This window comes from Condylura cristata, unplaced genomic scaffold (assembly GCF_000260355.1).
Source record: "Condylura cristata isolate star-nosed mole 26May11 unplaced genomic scaffold, ConCri1.0 scaffold00004, whole genome shotgun sequence".
Lineage (NCBI taxonomy): Eukaryota > Metazoa > Chordata > Mammalia > Eulipotyphla > Talpidae > Condylura > Condylura cristata.
In genome coordinates this window covers 19,819,052-19,836,644 of record NW_004567105.1, presented here as the reverse complement: position 1 = coordinate 19,836,644, position 17,593 = coordinate 19,819,052, and the positions used below count along the sequence as shown (strand labels likewise).

The 17,593-nt window shown below is 38.9% G+C and overlaps 1 protein-coding gene across 1 annotated transcript in view; it reads right to left on the bottom strand.

Annotated features, from left to right (window-relative positions):
• Positions 1-17,593, bottom strand: part of KITLG (KIT ligand) — a 77,879-nt gene that overhangs the window by 23,489 nt on the left and 36,797 nt on the right. Inside the window, exons 2-3 of the mRNA XM_004675833.2 lie at positions 16,262-16,375; positions 6,905-6,967 (exon numbers count right to left, since the gene is read on the bottom strand). Coding sequence (XP_004675890.1) covers positions 6,905-6,967; positions 16,262-16,375 — 177 coding nt within the window. The remainder of the gene's footprint in view (positions 1-6,904; positions 6,968-16,261; positions 16,376-17,593) is intronic.

Genomic DNA, 17,593 nt, shown 5'->3' with positions numbered 1-17,593 from the left:
TTTTTAAGATGACACAATTTTAAAACAGATGCGATATGAATTTCCCAAGATGTGTGATATAACCTCTCTGCAGTCACAGAACTGTGAAATTTGAGACACTGGCTGGAGTTATGTACTTTCAAGACATCCTGGGGCTTGCTCAATCTACCCTACTCTCTCTTCTCCACCCCTTCTTCATTCAAGAAACTCTCGGGTTAATTAGTTGAAAGAGTTGGATACCTTATTGTGTATCTGCCTTAGCTGCAGAGAGACTCCATAAGCTCTATGAAATTAGAAGCTGAAGCTGAACCATTTCTTCATGGAGGCACTTGGCACGACTTGCATTTGGAAGCTGAGCACCGAGATGCTTGAGTGGCCCCTTGGTGGGCTACAGTCAGCATCTACACAGTAAGAGACTTCTCTACAAAGCAGCTGGGATACCCATTAGACATTCTGAGGGAGAAAAGCCCGGGCTCATACACCATGAGGCTTCTGAGGAATATTCACAAGGAGTATTTACCCTGTCTTCTAATCCAACTAATCTAATTACCAGTAATACCGCCCAGATTGATTGTTTTTGTTTTGTTTTGTTTTATATGTGTCAAACCTCAGTCTTGCCAGCACTGGAGGTATGAATGCCCAGAGCACAAAGCCTTCCTTTCTTTCCCTTGTGCTTTTTGCATCTACCTCCTGGCATCTAGAGCCACACCATTAGACTCGATAGTTTAGCTCAAGAAGGATCTGGTCCAACCCAAGCAATCCCTGAAACAGGAAAAACAACATCTAGAACAGTGATGTGGTTTGTATAAGGCTACACAAATTTAAGATAAACCTTAGAAACCAAAACTGGCAACCACTCACCTAGTTCTTTGATCAGTGAGGACCAAACACAAATAACAGAAGTACTTTTCTGCTGGGTTCACCTCTGGCTGACCACCTGGTCCTCAGGCTCAATGAAGAGAAAAGGACAGATAGATTTGATCCCTAAGCTTTAGATAAAGTCCAGTGTAAAGAAAAAAAAAAAAAGAATAATGAAGACATCTAACAATTTATGTACACTCTGTTTTGGGTTTTTCCTATCTATACCACTAATAACACTTAGACAAATACATAATGCAAACCATGTTAGACAATTATGTACGAATGTCTGCAATATATGATCAGGTATTCAAAAGTACAAATTCTATAGCCATTCAGAGAGAATAAACTAAAAGGTAAAGAACACAGAGCAGGTCACCTATCAGAATTTTGGTGACTGTGTCTTCAGCGCTGAAGACACAGTCGGGCAACTTCTACTGAAAAATTCCCCCAGGGGAAGTTAGACTCTGGTTTAAATAGTGAGAAAGAAGTGACTTAAATGACCTGGGATGTGATGAACATAGGGATGCTTTTATCCCCAAGAGACCGCATAATATTGTGGGCAGATCGTGAAATGAGTGAAATGGAAGGAGTAGGGAGAAAAGGAATCCTGACCAAGGGAAGCAGCTCTAAGTTGTTTGGAGCTGAGAAAAAGCACAGTGATTTTTAGTCAGAGAGGCATTTGGCTAGAGTGGCAAGTTTGTGTTGGGAAATAATAGGTTATTAAGAAGAGATGGTTAAGGTGGGGCAAGATTACTGAGTGTCAAGAACATCAGATGCAGGTATTTGGCTTTCAGTCATCCAGAACAATGAGAGAGTTCTTGAATATGGAAATGACGCTATAAAAGTAGTGTAGCAGAAAGCTCAAGGAACCATGATTAATGAAAAGCAAAATTACTAAAAATGTTCTTACACCTGGGGTTTTTAATAAAATGAAAACCTACCAAAAAGAAGGCAGCAGTAGGGGAAGTACAGCTAGTGTGTGATGAGTTCCAGGCATTGCTTCTTCATAACAATCTCGTGGGCTCTATTCAGGTCAAAGATGCGCCTCAGGGAAATGACAAGTGATCGCATGTGGAGAACTTTTCTCCTTGCTTTGCTTTCTTCCAGCAGTTAATTTTTTTTTAAAGATTTTATTTATTTGTGCATGCAGAACTGGGGTACAGGCCAGAGGTGCAGGGTTGGCGAGAGGATTCACCAGAGACAATGGGGAACAGAATAGGCAGATAGACAAAGTACACAGCTGAGGGGAGCAGCGGGCGGGTCAGGAGAGATGGATGTGGATCACCTCGGAGCCGGGATCAAACTTGCACTGAAGGGCCATGGCTTGGCTTAGCTTCGCACTGTAGCGCTCCAACCCACTGCACCACCAGGGAGGCCCCAGCAGTTAATTTTTAAGTGTGTATCATCCATTAGGCACTGAGGCTCTGAGAGCACAAAAACACACAATTCCTGCCCGATGTTTACTGGTTACTAGAAGGTAATCAATAATTCTACAAATAAATGGAAAACTCCCACTCTGAGTTCCATGAAAAGAGCTTCCAATAGGAGAGGAGCTAGTTTTGTCAATGAGGAGACCAACTTTCTGAAAAGGATGAAAACTGACACCAAATAATCAGGAGTTACCCAAACAAAGGGCCGACTGGCATTTCTGGCATTCCCAAGAAAGCCACCTGCAAAGAACAATAACAGAAGGGAGCATGGAGGAAGAGGCACAGGTCCTGGCCTCCAATCTTGGCAGCCTTAAAGAGATTCTTCTCCTGTTTCCTAAGAGGGACAGGTAGCTCTTCAAGATATGTGAATAAGAATACGGATGAGGCCCTCCCTGGTGGCGCAGTAGGTTCAAGCACAGCCTGAGATGCTAAAGCCACTTCAAAATGAGTTCGATCCCTGCCTGCCCCAGAAGTGATCCACATGGTGCGGCGGACCTCTCCTGACCCGCCCGCTGCTCCCCCCAGCAGTGTACTTCGTTGATCTGCCTGTTCTGCCCCCCCCTCTGGTGAATCCTCTCACTACCCCTGCAACTCTGGCCTGTACCCCAGTTCAGTATGCATAAATAAATCTTAAAAAAAAAAGAATATGGACAATAGGCTGTACTTGTGTTTTGTTTTTAATCACAATCTAGTCAAGAAGAGTCAAAACCTTAAATAAAGCCTGCATGGCGAGAGGGTGGGAAGCAGGGTGGGGCGAAGGTGGTGGACTAGCCCAGAGGGCGCTCCCACATATTCAGGGACGGATGATGCTGGGAAAGGGGGCCTGGAGTAGCACTGCCTCCTCCCTGTGGAGCAAAACTGCTCAATCAAAAACAAACATGACAGCACAGAATGGTTATCATGAATCAACAAGGAATCAACTGGAGGAATTTGGGTGAGAGGTATTAAAATGGTCTTTAAAGTTTGCCCCCAGAGATTCCTAGTGAGCTGCTAATGAATTAATGGGCAAAAGCAGCTGCACTGCTTAACCAAGGGCGCACACAGATGTACCATGAGGGGAGCATGGACACTGCCCCTCTCCTCAGGGAAGGGGTGATGTGACTTCAGGATGTAGCATTCTAGCTTGGAATGCATGTTTTGAGTGTAATCAAGAAAACACCAATCAAATGTTCCAAAGAGAAACTTTTTCTTAAAGGGAAGTGCGCTGAATTATTAAAAATTGTCAATGTCATAAAGGCAAATAAAGGTTGAGGAACTCAGCCTTTCAGAAACTTAGTGGATTTAAAAGAGCAGGTTTATCATTTTACAGTGCTTGGTGTCAGAAATCCAAAATAGGTAGGTATTAATAGGCAGAAATCAAGCTGTCCCTGTATACTGTTGTTTCTTCTAGCAGTTCCTTTTCAAGCTTTCAATGACTGCCTGCACGCCTTACTTTGTAACCCCTTCCCTCCATCTTCAAAGCCAGTAATCTAACATCTTGTAATTGTTGGGGGGAAAGAATGTACCGAACAAACTCCACATTTTGTTTTCTGGACCTCACCTCCACCCCAGACCAAAGAGGTTCAGGACACACAGGACTACAAATCCCATAATGCCATTACCACTGAAGGGAGGATTGCTGGGAACTTAGAGTAGATTTAAGCAGCCAGGTTGCTCTGTAATAAAACCACTGATTCTAAAAGTCTCCTCTCTTACATTATCAAAACCCTTAATTTACTGACTCCTGTCAGTCCCTTTTGCCCTGTAAGGTAATGCACTCACAGTAGGGGTTAGTCACGGTTTATATGATGTTATAAATATTAGAGACATCTGGGATTAGCCACTTACTCTACCTACAACTCATGATATCAAAATGCAAATAGAGATCCTAAGTTGAGGGGAAAAGGCCAAAAAAATTTTTTTCAATAGTTGCCATCAACCCAGTAGATTTAAGTATTTAGATATTGCTAAATTTATAGGGGCTGGCAATGACACAGAGGTCATGTAAGAGAAAAATCCTTTACTGAGGAAATACTCAAGTATTTAGGGGTAAACAGCCATGATTTATACAACCTACTAGGTTCAGAAAAATTCTAACACACAAGCATTCACAGAAAGCAAGTACTTAGTCAAACAAATGAAGCAAGAGTATTAAAAATCAGTGTTAATCTGAACTAAAATGTATGCAGGTATTCTTCAAATATTCCTACAACTTCACTGTATTTGCAATTACTTCCAAGTAAAAAGCTAAAATTTATATATATCAATAGCTTATTTTGATTAAACACTGATGAAGAATTTTTTACTCAAACACAAGTAACTCATGGTTCATATTTTATAGATATCAGAGTAACTATCAATATGTAGCACAAAACAACTCAATGTACTTTTACAGTAATATTACCAGTAATGGAAAGGATCAGAAACATTTAGGTATTTTTTAAGGTCAGAAGAAATCTTAACTGTCTGGCAATATTACAGTTTCAGTGAGTTTAGAATGGAACGGGTAATTACTCTTCAATTCAAATACTAACTGGTCTACCACACCCTGCTATTTGTGAGAAGGGATCTGCAAGGTAGTTCTGGAAGACTTCCCTTAGAAAAGAAGCCTCCACTTTTCAGGAGTACTTAGCTGCTGTTTAAAACAAAGCAATAAAATAAAAATAAAGTGTGTGTTCTCTTTGAGAACTTTCTTCTGCCCAGTGCCATAGGGACAATTTTATGGCTTTGGCCCCAGAGAATCTTCTGGTACCCACACTGGCTCCCATTCCACCCTCTGTTGTTTAAAGACAAAAGATGAGGCAGCTGGGGCTCTGACCACTGACAAATAATCAGGAGCTGCTCCCCTGGGAAATTCCTCAGGTTTTGGCAGAAGCTACCAGTTCAAAATGAAGGTAAAACAAAAGCACTCGACCCCCGTTTCTGCCCAAAGCCCTGTGCACTGACTTGTTTTTCTGCCAAGTGTGGTAGCCAAGAACAGAATTTCTCCAGTTGTGCCAGGACTGGGTGCCAAGATCAAATAATAGTGGACTTTTCTCAATTACAGAAACAATGAAAAAAATATGGCCATGCATCAGTCATAGTTTTCAAAGGGTGGCCCTTGCTATCACTGTAATACTAAAACCTATGACAGAGCAAAATCTGATTCTACAAGCACAAAGTGACCTTTCTGTTATTTTAAGTTTAGCACTTGTGTTTCAAAGAGCAGCATGATTTCTTTGATTAAATTTTGGCAATCCCAGGCCTAAAAGCTTCTACAATCAGGATAGGACTTTTATTACTTAGATGCTTTCCCATAGAAGACTAGAAAGCTTTCCTTGCCATTGTAGTTAGATACTCTCACTTCCTAGTAGAATCTTGGGCAAAATACTTTGGGTTGTACACTACACAGTGTCATTTGTAAAGTAGGAATCAGAGTTAACCTGCCTTTTCACAGGGTATTGCTAATCACTCAAGGACTGTTATAGAATAGCCAGCATATTCCCCTGGTTATTGAAGTTTTTGAATGTATGGCTAATTGGTGTGTTTTTTCTTAAAATGTCTGACAAAGTGCTGGCTCCAAAAGTTTTTCTAAACAAATAATTGCTAATTGAGCAGATGATCAGATTAATTAACATTCCGCTTATAAATTTACACTCCTATTTCTTGCCCCTTAATTCAATAGGACATTGATCTTGGCTTGATGATAACTGGTTCAACATAAAGATACACATTCCAAGGAGTTTGTTTTTTCCAAGGAGTTTGTTTTAAGGACCTTTAGGGAGTTCATGCTAACGTGCTTCCTTCACTAATGAAAAGAAATATGTCTTTGAAATTCTCTTGAAATGACACCTTTGGTAGTCTTTGAAACGCTGAAGCACAAGTACTGAGCTATGTGCTTTGCAAACTCAAATTGGAAATAATTTTGATTGATTTATCCACAGACATTTCTCAAAGCCTAAACAATTTGTATAAGGTGGATGTGTAATGAGCATTTGGTAAACTACAGAAACATGCGACCTGCAGAGTAATCCCCAATGGTTTCAAGGAAAACAATACAGTAAGTAGGTAAAATGATGGACATGCTATAGCACATGTCCATGGCCTATGAAAAAGTGGCAACGTGCTATGTAAAATACAGTAGCATCGACATAAAATATGTGAACAGGCAAAATAAAACCAGTATGTTCAAAAGCAGAGTTTGTAGTGAAAGGAAAGGCCTTACCAATTCAACTCACAACTCAGTATTTCTACTGCAAGGTTTTAAGAGTCTATAGAATTGCTAATAAACTTAGTAGTAAAACATTTCACAAATTATATAGGAAAGAGACATTACCTTTTCACATATGAAAAACAATTTATATAATTTTATTCAAGTATTTTTTGGAAGGGGCTAAAAGATGTTTATTGCTGGTTCTAAGGATGATCTCATTTTCTTGGGGAGGGCATTTCTAAGACACGTGTTCTGAAATACTCACCAGCTTCAAATACTTAAGTTTAGTATTTGGATGAGGAAAAAATACTTCCATTCAAGTCAAATTCCAAAGACATCTACCTTCCTCAAATACTGCTAAATAAACAACTCCCTAAATAGGAGATCATTTCCTATCCCAAGTACAAATGGTCCCAAGCTTTCAAGTTACTAAAATGAAACTCAGAAATGGACAGCTACATACCAACACCTCCATCCCGGGGACATATTTGAGGGATATCATGTAGTCCTTTGGAAGATTTGCCACCTACAGAGACCAAAAAATGAAAGGAAAATGATTATGAGAAAATCCATACATGTCCACGAAACTTTTCTTTTGTTTAAGTCATCACTGAATCTCAATATTTCTATACAGTGATTTTTCAGTCTTGATTCTCTTGTAATCAAAAGCAGTCTCAAAAATTAAAGTGATAATACATATATTTGGACCACAAATTCAGTTCCAGGTGGTTAAGTATAAACTACTCAGTTCTGGAAACACCACCTAAATTTCCATTCCCACCTAAGGTTTTGGACTTCACTTTCAGGACTATTTTCCTACTTATCCCACCATATAATTAGGAATACAAAACAATTTTCTTGTCAGCAGTTGCCAAAATACCTTGTGGGCTTCTGCAGGAAGCCCCTGTTAGAAGTGCATTCCTTGGGCTACAACTGACCTACTGCTTAAAGAAGTCTTCCAGATGATTCCAATGATTGCTGAAGGTTAAGACCTGCTATACTCTATTGATCCTAGAATAAATGTCAGTGAGATCTAGAAAGACCACCACTACTTCTCAGGTGCAAGTGCTAAAGACTTATTTCTGTAATATAACTTAATCCACTTAGCTAGGTAGCACTGATCATTTAAGTTCCTTGAAAAGTTAAGCTATATTCTTTTCAGGACAGTTCAAAAAAAAAAATAAAAAGCCTTGAAACATTTCTATCAGTCTTTCACTTGAACAAATTTCTAAATTGGAGCAAATTTCAATTCTGTACTTTGATCTCCTCCTCATCTGTTAAAGGGAAATAAAAGTACCCATTTCAGTCATTTAAAGAGTGAGGTAAGCGAATGTGTCAAACACATCATAAATGACCCAGATGCTTCACTAGCTTCCAAGGCATAGATCCTGGTGGGTTACAGATTCCCAGGCACTTCTTTCCGGTGTAGCCCACCCTCAGCATTGACAATGTTTCCAGCTGAATAACAGCCCACAACCAACTTAGCCCACGGAGCCTAAAAAAATGTGCACTATGAAAATGTAGCTTCCTGTTTGCAGGCTTATTTTTTTTTAACTTCTCTTAAAAACTTGGCCGTTACCCCTCGTAAGCTGGGGTCTGTGTATGTTTGCTAGACCATGTCAACTCTGCCGAATGTCCTTAACACAATCCACATGTTTCTTCTTAGCCTTGTTATAGCTTCTAGAATGTGAGGATAATTTGGTGAGACCAAGGGCTGTGTAGTCAAAGGGGAGCAGGGTCAGAACTGATCCCATCATGCTCACTGTCATTCTACTCCAGTGCTGTGACCTCACAGTCATCTCCGCTTGAGTTTAAACATTTGCTGAATGTTTACTATGTGCCAGGAACTGTGCTCACTAAGCACTAGTGTTACATGATCACAACCAAGGTTCCAAGAGGTCAAATAGCATGACTAATGTCACACAGCTAGTAGGTGTGAAGTCTGCACTGAGAACACATGTTTCTGATGTCAGAGTTTCCTATGCCTCCTACTTGTCCTGAAGGGTTCCCCATATGTGAGGCTCACCACCATCCCCCATGCCACCCCCAATAAAGAAGAAACCTCCCCACCAATTGAAAATTGGTAACGTGTGCTGCCACAGAAGGCAACATTTAAAAATTTTAACTTAAAGGTCATGTTCTTCCTTTTTTACACTTTCTTTTTGTCAGCCTTCCTACCACTCTCCTGCAATTATCTTTTGGATGGTTATCTCCATCTTTGAAAAACAGATGACCTGGTTATTTTATGGAAGCCCTAGAGGCAAAGACTGCAGTGATACCATTGTAGGAATAAAATCTGGCATCTAGGATGGAGCAGCAACAGTCTAGTTTGTTAGAAACAAACTATGTAAATTAAAACCATTGCAGGTGGAGAAACAGGGCAAGAAAGGGCAGGCGTTCTGAACATGAGCTGCTTGACCCCTTCCCAAACACAATTTGCATTATCACAATTTGCATTATCAGTCACTAACCAAATTACTCAGAAAATCAAGGAGTTGGATAGAGAGCAGAAAAAATAGAAGGGATATGGCAGCCAACTCTGCATTTAAATTCATAGTCACTAGACTTCACTGGTTACCCTAGATTTATTGTAATCATTTTACAATATAGTTATACATCAAATCATTACGCTGGACACCTGATGTTACCTCAGTAAAAAACTCAAAGAAACCAACAAACTAAAATCTTTATAACTTATCCCCTGGAGGGTGTATAAAGTTATTGTACATTAAACATTAACTAATGTACAGCATTAAGAAGATGTACTGAGACTTAGCCTTTTAAACCTATCAAAAGCTATTTAAAGAGCTATTTTTGAAAAGTATTTTGTAACTTACAAGCTTTTCAGAGACACTGTACCGCAACTTATGTTATTTTACACATATATGCACACATATATGTATTTCTATTTACACAGATGAATATACAGTCTATTGTTCAGATAAAGACATGGAGGTCCAGAGAAGTCAACCAGCTACTTGAGGCCTCAGGTATCCTGGTGAAGATGCAAACCCTGGCTGTGGGTGCTGGTCTCGGCAGTTATAAGAGCGGTCTCCTCTTTATTACTTTCCTATCTTGTACTGGTTCCTTTCCAGTTTCATTTGGAAGAGAAGTTAGGAAGTCAAGTTGTAGGTTGTTATGGTTTGATGAGTTACGACTTTCTAAGCATTTACAGCATATTCAGCAGGATTCAGAACACACAGGTTACCTTGTGATGAATTTGGCTTTTTTGCTGTACACTGATCACTATGGAAAGTGACAGACTAGAAGTTTTTGGCCGGGCACTTAGAAGTGATTAGTGAGGGGAAGTTACGTTCCATGTAGGAGTTCACAGCACATGTTTGGGAACAGATTGCTTGGGTTGGGTCCAGGCCTGGACAATTAACTCAAAGATCTTAGGCGAGTTACTTAATCAGCTGCAGCTGAGATCATAAGTGAAACCAACTTGGGAAAGCACAGGGTGTGTTTCAGAGACCAGGGACAGATAAATCTAGGTCTTGTAGGTAAGAAGAAATGATGGGAAAGCCATGTCAGAGGGTGATAGTGGCCCAGTGGAGGCGGTCACAGTCAGTGGGACCAGTCCTACATCAGAACCCTACAGCGATCACTTCCGCCTCAGCTGCATCACATCATTTCTATAGGGCTCCTGTTGCTTCTCTGTAAAATGAAGACCGTGCTCTAGATAACTACTAAACATTCAGTCTTCCTGAAATATCTCTTGAAAGCCGTGGTGCTACCCTAAGTCTGTTTAAGCTGGGGAACATCATGGTAAATTCGGGAAGGTTAGCTGGAAGGATGGATTAGCGCTAAGAGGGAACAGAAGCAGGGGCATTTTAGAAGACCACTAGCAAACTGCTGAATGTGTGTTAAATATTTACACAGAGAGTGGAAGCTGAAAAGGCTGGACCATGGTTTGTATTCCAAAGATGTATCCTGTTGGTAGGGTTAAATGGACAAGTAACCAAGGTGACAAGCATTTGAAAACAAATCAATTTTAGTAAAACATATTCAGGGTTAAAAAATGGAATAGAACCTAATTAATGGAAAATTTTACCAAAGGCCAAATGATTCCAATGAGCTCTATGGTTTGGAATCCAAGGATGTCAATACTACATCAGATCATAAAATGTGCTAAACTGGAAACAATAAGACACCAGTCACTTGATGACAGGGTCCATTTGCTATCACTTTTGGATCTCTTAAGGACTGACCATACTCAGTGACACTGGAAAGAAAAAATCTCTTAAGGGAACCAGCAGGCGGAAATGCTGGAAAACTCAGCCAAGAAGTCTCTGCAAGCCAAACAGACCCCGGCTGCAAACCACAAGCTGCAGGAATTTGGACTGGAAGAAAAAGAACTCAGAACACTGACGTCTCTTTGCTAGACCACTGACGTAAAACCTGCGGGTCTCAAGATTGAAATGCCACTGCAATCTCCTAGAATCGGTGGCTGCCTGGACAGCCTTGGTGAGACATAACTTATCTCCATTGTCATCTCCCAAATCCTAGGTACCTGCCTTGCTGGTGGGTGTGGTATAGTGACATGTGGCTGAAGAGGTGTGAGCCTGTATCTCTGAACCCTATAATTATAGTGTTGTAAACCACTGTTACTTTACCTCAAGGTTTTAAAAACTGCAGTAAACTCTCTGACACCGTGCATAAAATGCTGCACATTGTGCACCTTTCTGGGGTAAGTCCACAGGGTTCAGAATGTTATCAGACCCAAGAAGTTTAAGACTCACTGTTGTAGGGGGGAAATATGAACTCTAAGTTTCTAGTTAAATATCACAGTTCATGGGCATACAAGTGCAAAGTGTGATGTTCGTTGTTCAGTTCTCAGAAAAAACACAGGAAAAGTTCTTTTTCCCCCCACCTTACAAGTTATTTCCTGTCAATAGCAACTAAAAATTTAACTAAAGGTCAATTCCCTCTAGAATTCTTAATAACTCATTAGTGATTAAAAAAATTATGATGATCTTGTCACAAGTCTTTTCTGGGCCACTCTTGTCAGTGGAGACTACCTAACTAAAGTTAGATGACCTCTGTCTCAAACAGAAGAGATTTAAAATATTTTGTCTATTTTATAGTTACACCTGATGATGATGCCAATGAACTTCTACAGTAAGCATGTCCTAACCCTAAGACCATTTGACTACTATTGAGGAAATAAAACTCAAGAGGTTATAATGATAATTTGTAAACTGCAGTTGCATGCACATCTTAAAATATGAACTCATAAACTATGACCTGCGCTCTTGTGCTCCAGGGACATCTTGCCCCATTTCCAGATGAGGGGGTAGTTTACCTACTATCATTAGACTTCAGTTTCCTAACCAATAAAATAGGGGTAAAAAATTACTTCCAGATTAAGAATTATAGGTGTCTGGACATTAACTCCATGGTGTCTGGACATTAACTCCACATCAATCAGTGCTTTAAAAAGTCAAGGAACAGGAGATAAATTATCTAAGGGCTTGATCCCACCAAGGACGATTACCTTTTCTTCAAGGTAAGACTGACATGCTTGGTTCTACAGCTATTAAGAAGTTCAGAATACATACTTATCAGTTTTTATGAATATTACTTGACTATAATTCTGTCCTTTCTTTAAATATTAAAAGCCCTGACGTTAGCTTGAAGCAGACAAAATTTCCACAGGAGCAGAAGTTAAGTGCTAAATATTGCAAACTAATAAAAAATAAATGCAAAAGACAATCCACCTATTGAACCACTGTTCTTCTAGGGTTTAGAGAGGAGATGAGCTTAGGTATCAGATACAGAGATTCCAATCTTTCCATTTCAAAGCAGAGGTAAGTCAGTTGAAGAACACTGCATTTGAAGAAGCAAAACCAGTTCTAAAGTAAAAATGTATCAAAATTATTCAAGTATAGACATTTGTCTATTTTTATAACCTCTCATTACATTGAATTCCAAAGTCAAGTATTAATAAACCTACTTAAAATACTACCAGCAGACCAAGGAAAATATACAATTCCTGAATTTAATTCAGTTCCATTGCCTACTAATCTTGGAAAGACAGTAACGTCATCATTACATAATGGGGCAGGGAGGCAATATGCCCTGTAATTACATAATAGCCATGAAAAAGATAAAATAATTTTTCAAAAAACTTAAGTCACATTTAATTCCATCCCTCTCCCCCAAAGAAAAATGATCACGAATGAAAAGACAGTAGGAAGAAGAGGGGTAAACAATTTGAACTATTTCAATATTTGTACTCCTGCCATTAACACAGCCATTCAAAGCTGCAGCCTCACTGTGCTCCAGGTACATAGTCTTAAAGTTTGATTCTTCCTCTTCCCAGACACTTGACCCTTTCTTTAGGTAGGTCTGAGTTTGCCATTTAAAACAAGTCTTGCAACATTTTTTTTAGAAACAAAGCAAATGTTCTGTAAATAGATGAACCATTATGCTGAGTAAACATGCCAGAAGGATTTCAAATGAAAACCATGGGGATGGTAGGGCAGGACAAAGTGTCCGAGAAGAAATTAAAAAAAAAAAAAAAATTCAGCACAGCCATATATCATGTGCTCCAGTGACTGAGAATCACCCTAAGCAAATAAACTTAGGGTTCTTGGGCACTGTGTGGGTTGACACCTAATGGAAAGGCTGACTTGGATAAGACTGCAAGGAATGACACTTGAGGAAAATTTTGTGGGCATGAGGTACACCAGACTGGCTAACCAACTTTCTTTCCCTCAAATAGAAGGTACACCAGGATTCTGTCTACAAAGCAGATTCCTTGCAGCTTACATTTGTGGCATTATTTTCAATAATTTCCAAAATTATTTCAAAAGGTGTACCTTGAAAAAGTGTCATTATGGAGTTAAAGAGGACCTCTGTAGTTATCTAATTTAGTAGTTCTTAACCTCTTTTTTTTGTTGTTTTGGGAGGGGGACTATCAGCCTTTTCTAGGAAGCAGATGTGTTCTCCCTCTTCTCAGAAATGCATATAAAGCACACATGGACACAATTGGGAGTTTCTCTTGCAAGGGTTTGAAGTTTAGGGTTCTTAGATTAAGAACTATTGATCACACATCTTTGTTCCTCGTTTTAAAAACCAGTCATGGCATCCCAGAATGGTTCAGGGATTTATTTGTCCAAGGTCACAGAGTTTGGTCATAGCACAGCTGGTAGTTAAACAACCTACTATTGCTGACGTAGGTCAAGATACTTGCCTCACAGTTCCTGAGAAAGTTTCATTATCTGTATTCACTGCATTCAATGGTCACTCATGTTGTTTGAGTTAGTGAAATCAGTTTTAGGCTAAAGATGGAAACATATGGTGTCCAAATATCGTCACTATAACTACTAATAGCTACTATATAGCAGGCATTTACTGTGTCCCTGGGACTATTCAATCACTTATTTATTTCTTATAATCATTCACAAAGCTTAGTAGGACAGTCAATATGCAGATGAGGAAGTGGAGGCCTGAAGAGTTTATGTGATAATAACTATGGTTAAAAAAAATTATATATGAACCTTACTTAACTATTCCACAAATTGGAAAGCAGTAAATGAGACTCAGAAATGCACACACTTACCCAAGGTGTAAGAGTCAGGATTTAAATACAGGTTTACCAGATTCTAAAAATCCTGCCTCTTCAATGTTAACACAGGTCTGGTCTCGTGTTATATCACAAAAACTTTAAAACAGCATCAATTTAGATGCTATTAGTGATGTGTTAATTATGTATAGATATGGCTGATCTCCTGTCTAGATTATAAACAATCTGATATCAGGAATTATTTTATATTTGCTATATATTTTCTATTTGCTACCAATGAAACACAGGCTGAGATTATATGTGTGTGTGTGTGTGTGTGTGTGTGTACACACACATAGCGCCGCCTTATTGAATAAAAAGTGATCTTCTGAGTCTTCCTTTTTATTAAATTATTTTTAATACCTAAAGAAAACACACTACTTCTATTTGCTCAACTCTTGAAATATAAACTTTTTCCCAAGTCAGTAGCTGGAAGGGAGGAAAAAAACTTTTAACGATTTCACATTTACCCTTGGGGTGAAATATTTTATTTTAGTGTCAATATTACTATCCCTTTCCAGGAAATTCTTTCTCATCTTATGAATGCTTCTTGCCAGTTTACATTGCATTAACTGATCACTAATAGTGAAAATAAGCAGATGGTTAAAGACAAAATTGGAAGATCCAGGAAGACCCTTAGAAAATCTACTGTACCACTTGAAATATTTGACATTTCAGAGAAGTAGTATGTTCATTAAATAGTATTCCTAAAACACTTGAAAAGTAACAATGCCTATAAGCATTTTTTCTTAAATACCATGTTACTCTCAGATATGTGTGGCCCATGGTTAGATTCATCATGACCTTTCAACTTTGCTACACTGCCCAAATGACTTGAAATTTACAACACATGACCACTGCAGATACCCTCCTGCTCCTTCGCAGCTCTGTGGTATACCAGCAGCCCCAGGAGAGGCTGTTGTGAGTCCCAGCTGTGACTTAAGTTAACCCTATTTCCAACGCTCACATTAACCTGACACCTTTATAAGTCTACAACCACATGAAAAATCTAGTCATAATTAGAATTAACGTTAAATTAGGGTCAAGACACTCTGGTTTCTAAAACTGACAGAATAGTCTATCTAGAGTAGTTCTGAAACCTTCAAAAGTATAGACACCTACTTCTGTTCTTCCTAAGACCTACTGAATAAATTTCTTAGAGTTGGGTACAGATACTCTTACTTTAATGGGCACCATAGGAATTTACAAATGCTCACCATTATGGAACACATCATTTCTTCATTCATCTGACAAACATTCAGTGCTGACCTTCTACTGATCTAAAATTTATGATATAAACACATTATCGTTTTAGTGTGATTTATTGGCTCTTAAGTTAGTAAGAAACTCAGGGAAAAGATCATGAGCTATGTTTTTTTTTTAAATTATCTCCCCAGTCACTCCTATCCCTGTGACGAACTCGCTTGTCACAGGTAAATGCATTGCTTTAGACGTGAGCCCCTCAATTAAATCATGCTATTACATCCTCAGATGTAGTTCTACATAACTGGATGCATATTTGTGTGTTTGAGTGGGCATGTGTGCAAGTGTGCCCTCTTAATTTTGTATTGAGACTACTAAGCTAACAAGTTTCTGACCATCATATTGAAATTCTGTTTTAAAGTCTGGCTGTACGCCCAAAATAAAACAAATTAGGAAATATAAAACAAGAACAGAGAAGATGAATACAGCCCCTCCTACTCAACACTAGGATCTCAACAAATACATTTTTCTTTCTTAACTCCAGGTGCAATATTCATGTCTTCTCTAATCTCCCATCAATTGTTCTCTAGTCAAAACTAAAATAACAGTTATCAACAGAGTATTTTGAGCCAAGAACTTACAAAAATGTTTTCTGCCCTCTGCTCAATATGAAAGCACACAATACAGCATTACCATACCTGTGAAACCTCTTGTACACAGTAAGTGTAGGTTAAATGCACATCAGGGGCCTCCTGCACAAGGGATTAAGTCTCAGCACTATGATGCTATCCATGGCCACTGCAGTACAAGTTCCATCCCCAGCCAAGGAGCTGACCCACATGGCAGACCTCTCCTGCTGGCCCTCAGCAGTGTCTTTCAGTAGATCTGCCTGTTCTGCTTCCAGCTTTGTCTCTGGTGAATCTTTCCACCCCCTCCCCAACCGCCACATCTCTGGCCTGCACCCCAGTTCTTCTACAAAAAAATAAATAACATTTTTGTAAAAAGGCACTAGAAGGAGCCCCAGCAACTAAAGTTTTCCTGACTTACCAATTTTTTAATGTCTTTCACATCATCAGTCACACGATTCTCGCAGATCCCTTTCGTTTTGGCGAGAAGATTAAATAGGAGCAATTGAAGATAAATGCAAGTGATAATCCAAGTCTAAACAAAAACAGAAGAATTTCTGGTGATCATTAAAATATTCACAACTTATCCCTGATTTTTTTTTTTCCATTTCACTGGGTTGCCATTAAACCAAATGTCACACACTCACATTATACTGATGAAAAAAAATTTTTTTCTTTAAGTCTCAGTTAAAATGCCACTTGGGTTTTTCATTTCAATGACATTATTGTTAATTTTGGCCAAAAGCTTTCAGTCGATTTCCTAATGGCAATTAGGAATGAACTTGTGGTAACATGTAAAGGATTTATCACTTAGGGTGTTTTCTGAAAACTAGGGAATGCATAAAATTTGTAGCTTAAGGCACCAGAAGAAACTTTCTCTGCTCTAAATGTGGATTGTCTGGCAAGTAGCTGCATAGCCCTAACCATGCTGTAATCCAACCATCTCTGACAGCGGAACAACCAAGGCAAAGAGAGGGGAGAGAATTTTACACCTAGAACAGAATTTAACCCTAATTTGGGAGACATCAAGGGAATCACTCATGGTATTTTAATCATTAGGAGAAATATGTCCTTAGTAACTAAGATGACATTTCTGAACCCAAGCAGAAAATGATGGCAAACACATGTTCACACACATGCATAGACAGGCTTTAAAATGGCACTTTGGGCTATGTGTTACAGCTACTTATATTCATGACTTTTTAAAAATACCGCATTTTATGAAAATGAGCATCTTCGTTTTTTCCCCAGTATCTTTATAACACAAAATTTTGCTTATTAAAAACACTGTTTTTATGTAATTAAGAAATTGAGTATCTTGGCTTTTTTCCCCCAGTATCCTTAATAGTATATAACACATAGTTTTGCTTCTTAAAAAAAATTCTTAATAAACATTTATGGGATGAATCTGTGACCCCCCAAAAATAGCCTAATGCTTCCAATTCAAGTGCTATTTATTGAGCACATATTGTGGGACAGGGACACGTACCAGTGACCAGAGAAACAAAAGTGATGAAGTTGCCCTCAAACCCAGGCAGGTAAATAAATATCAGCCATATCCCGTGCTAAATACTTTGGGGACATGAAGGAGGAAGCAATTCATCAATTAAACTTAAAGAGGAGTATTTGTGGCAAGAAGGTAGTGCCAAGAAAATGTGACTCTGGCTGGATTTTGAAGGACAATGTGGGGCTTGCCAGAGAAGTCAAAGAAGCAACAGATATGCTAAGGAAAAAATAAATAGCATGACCAAAT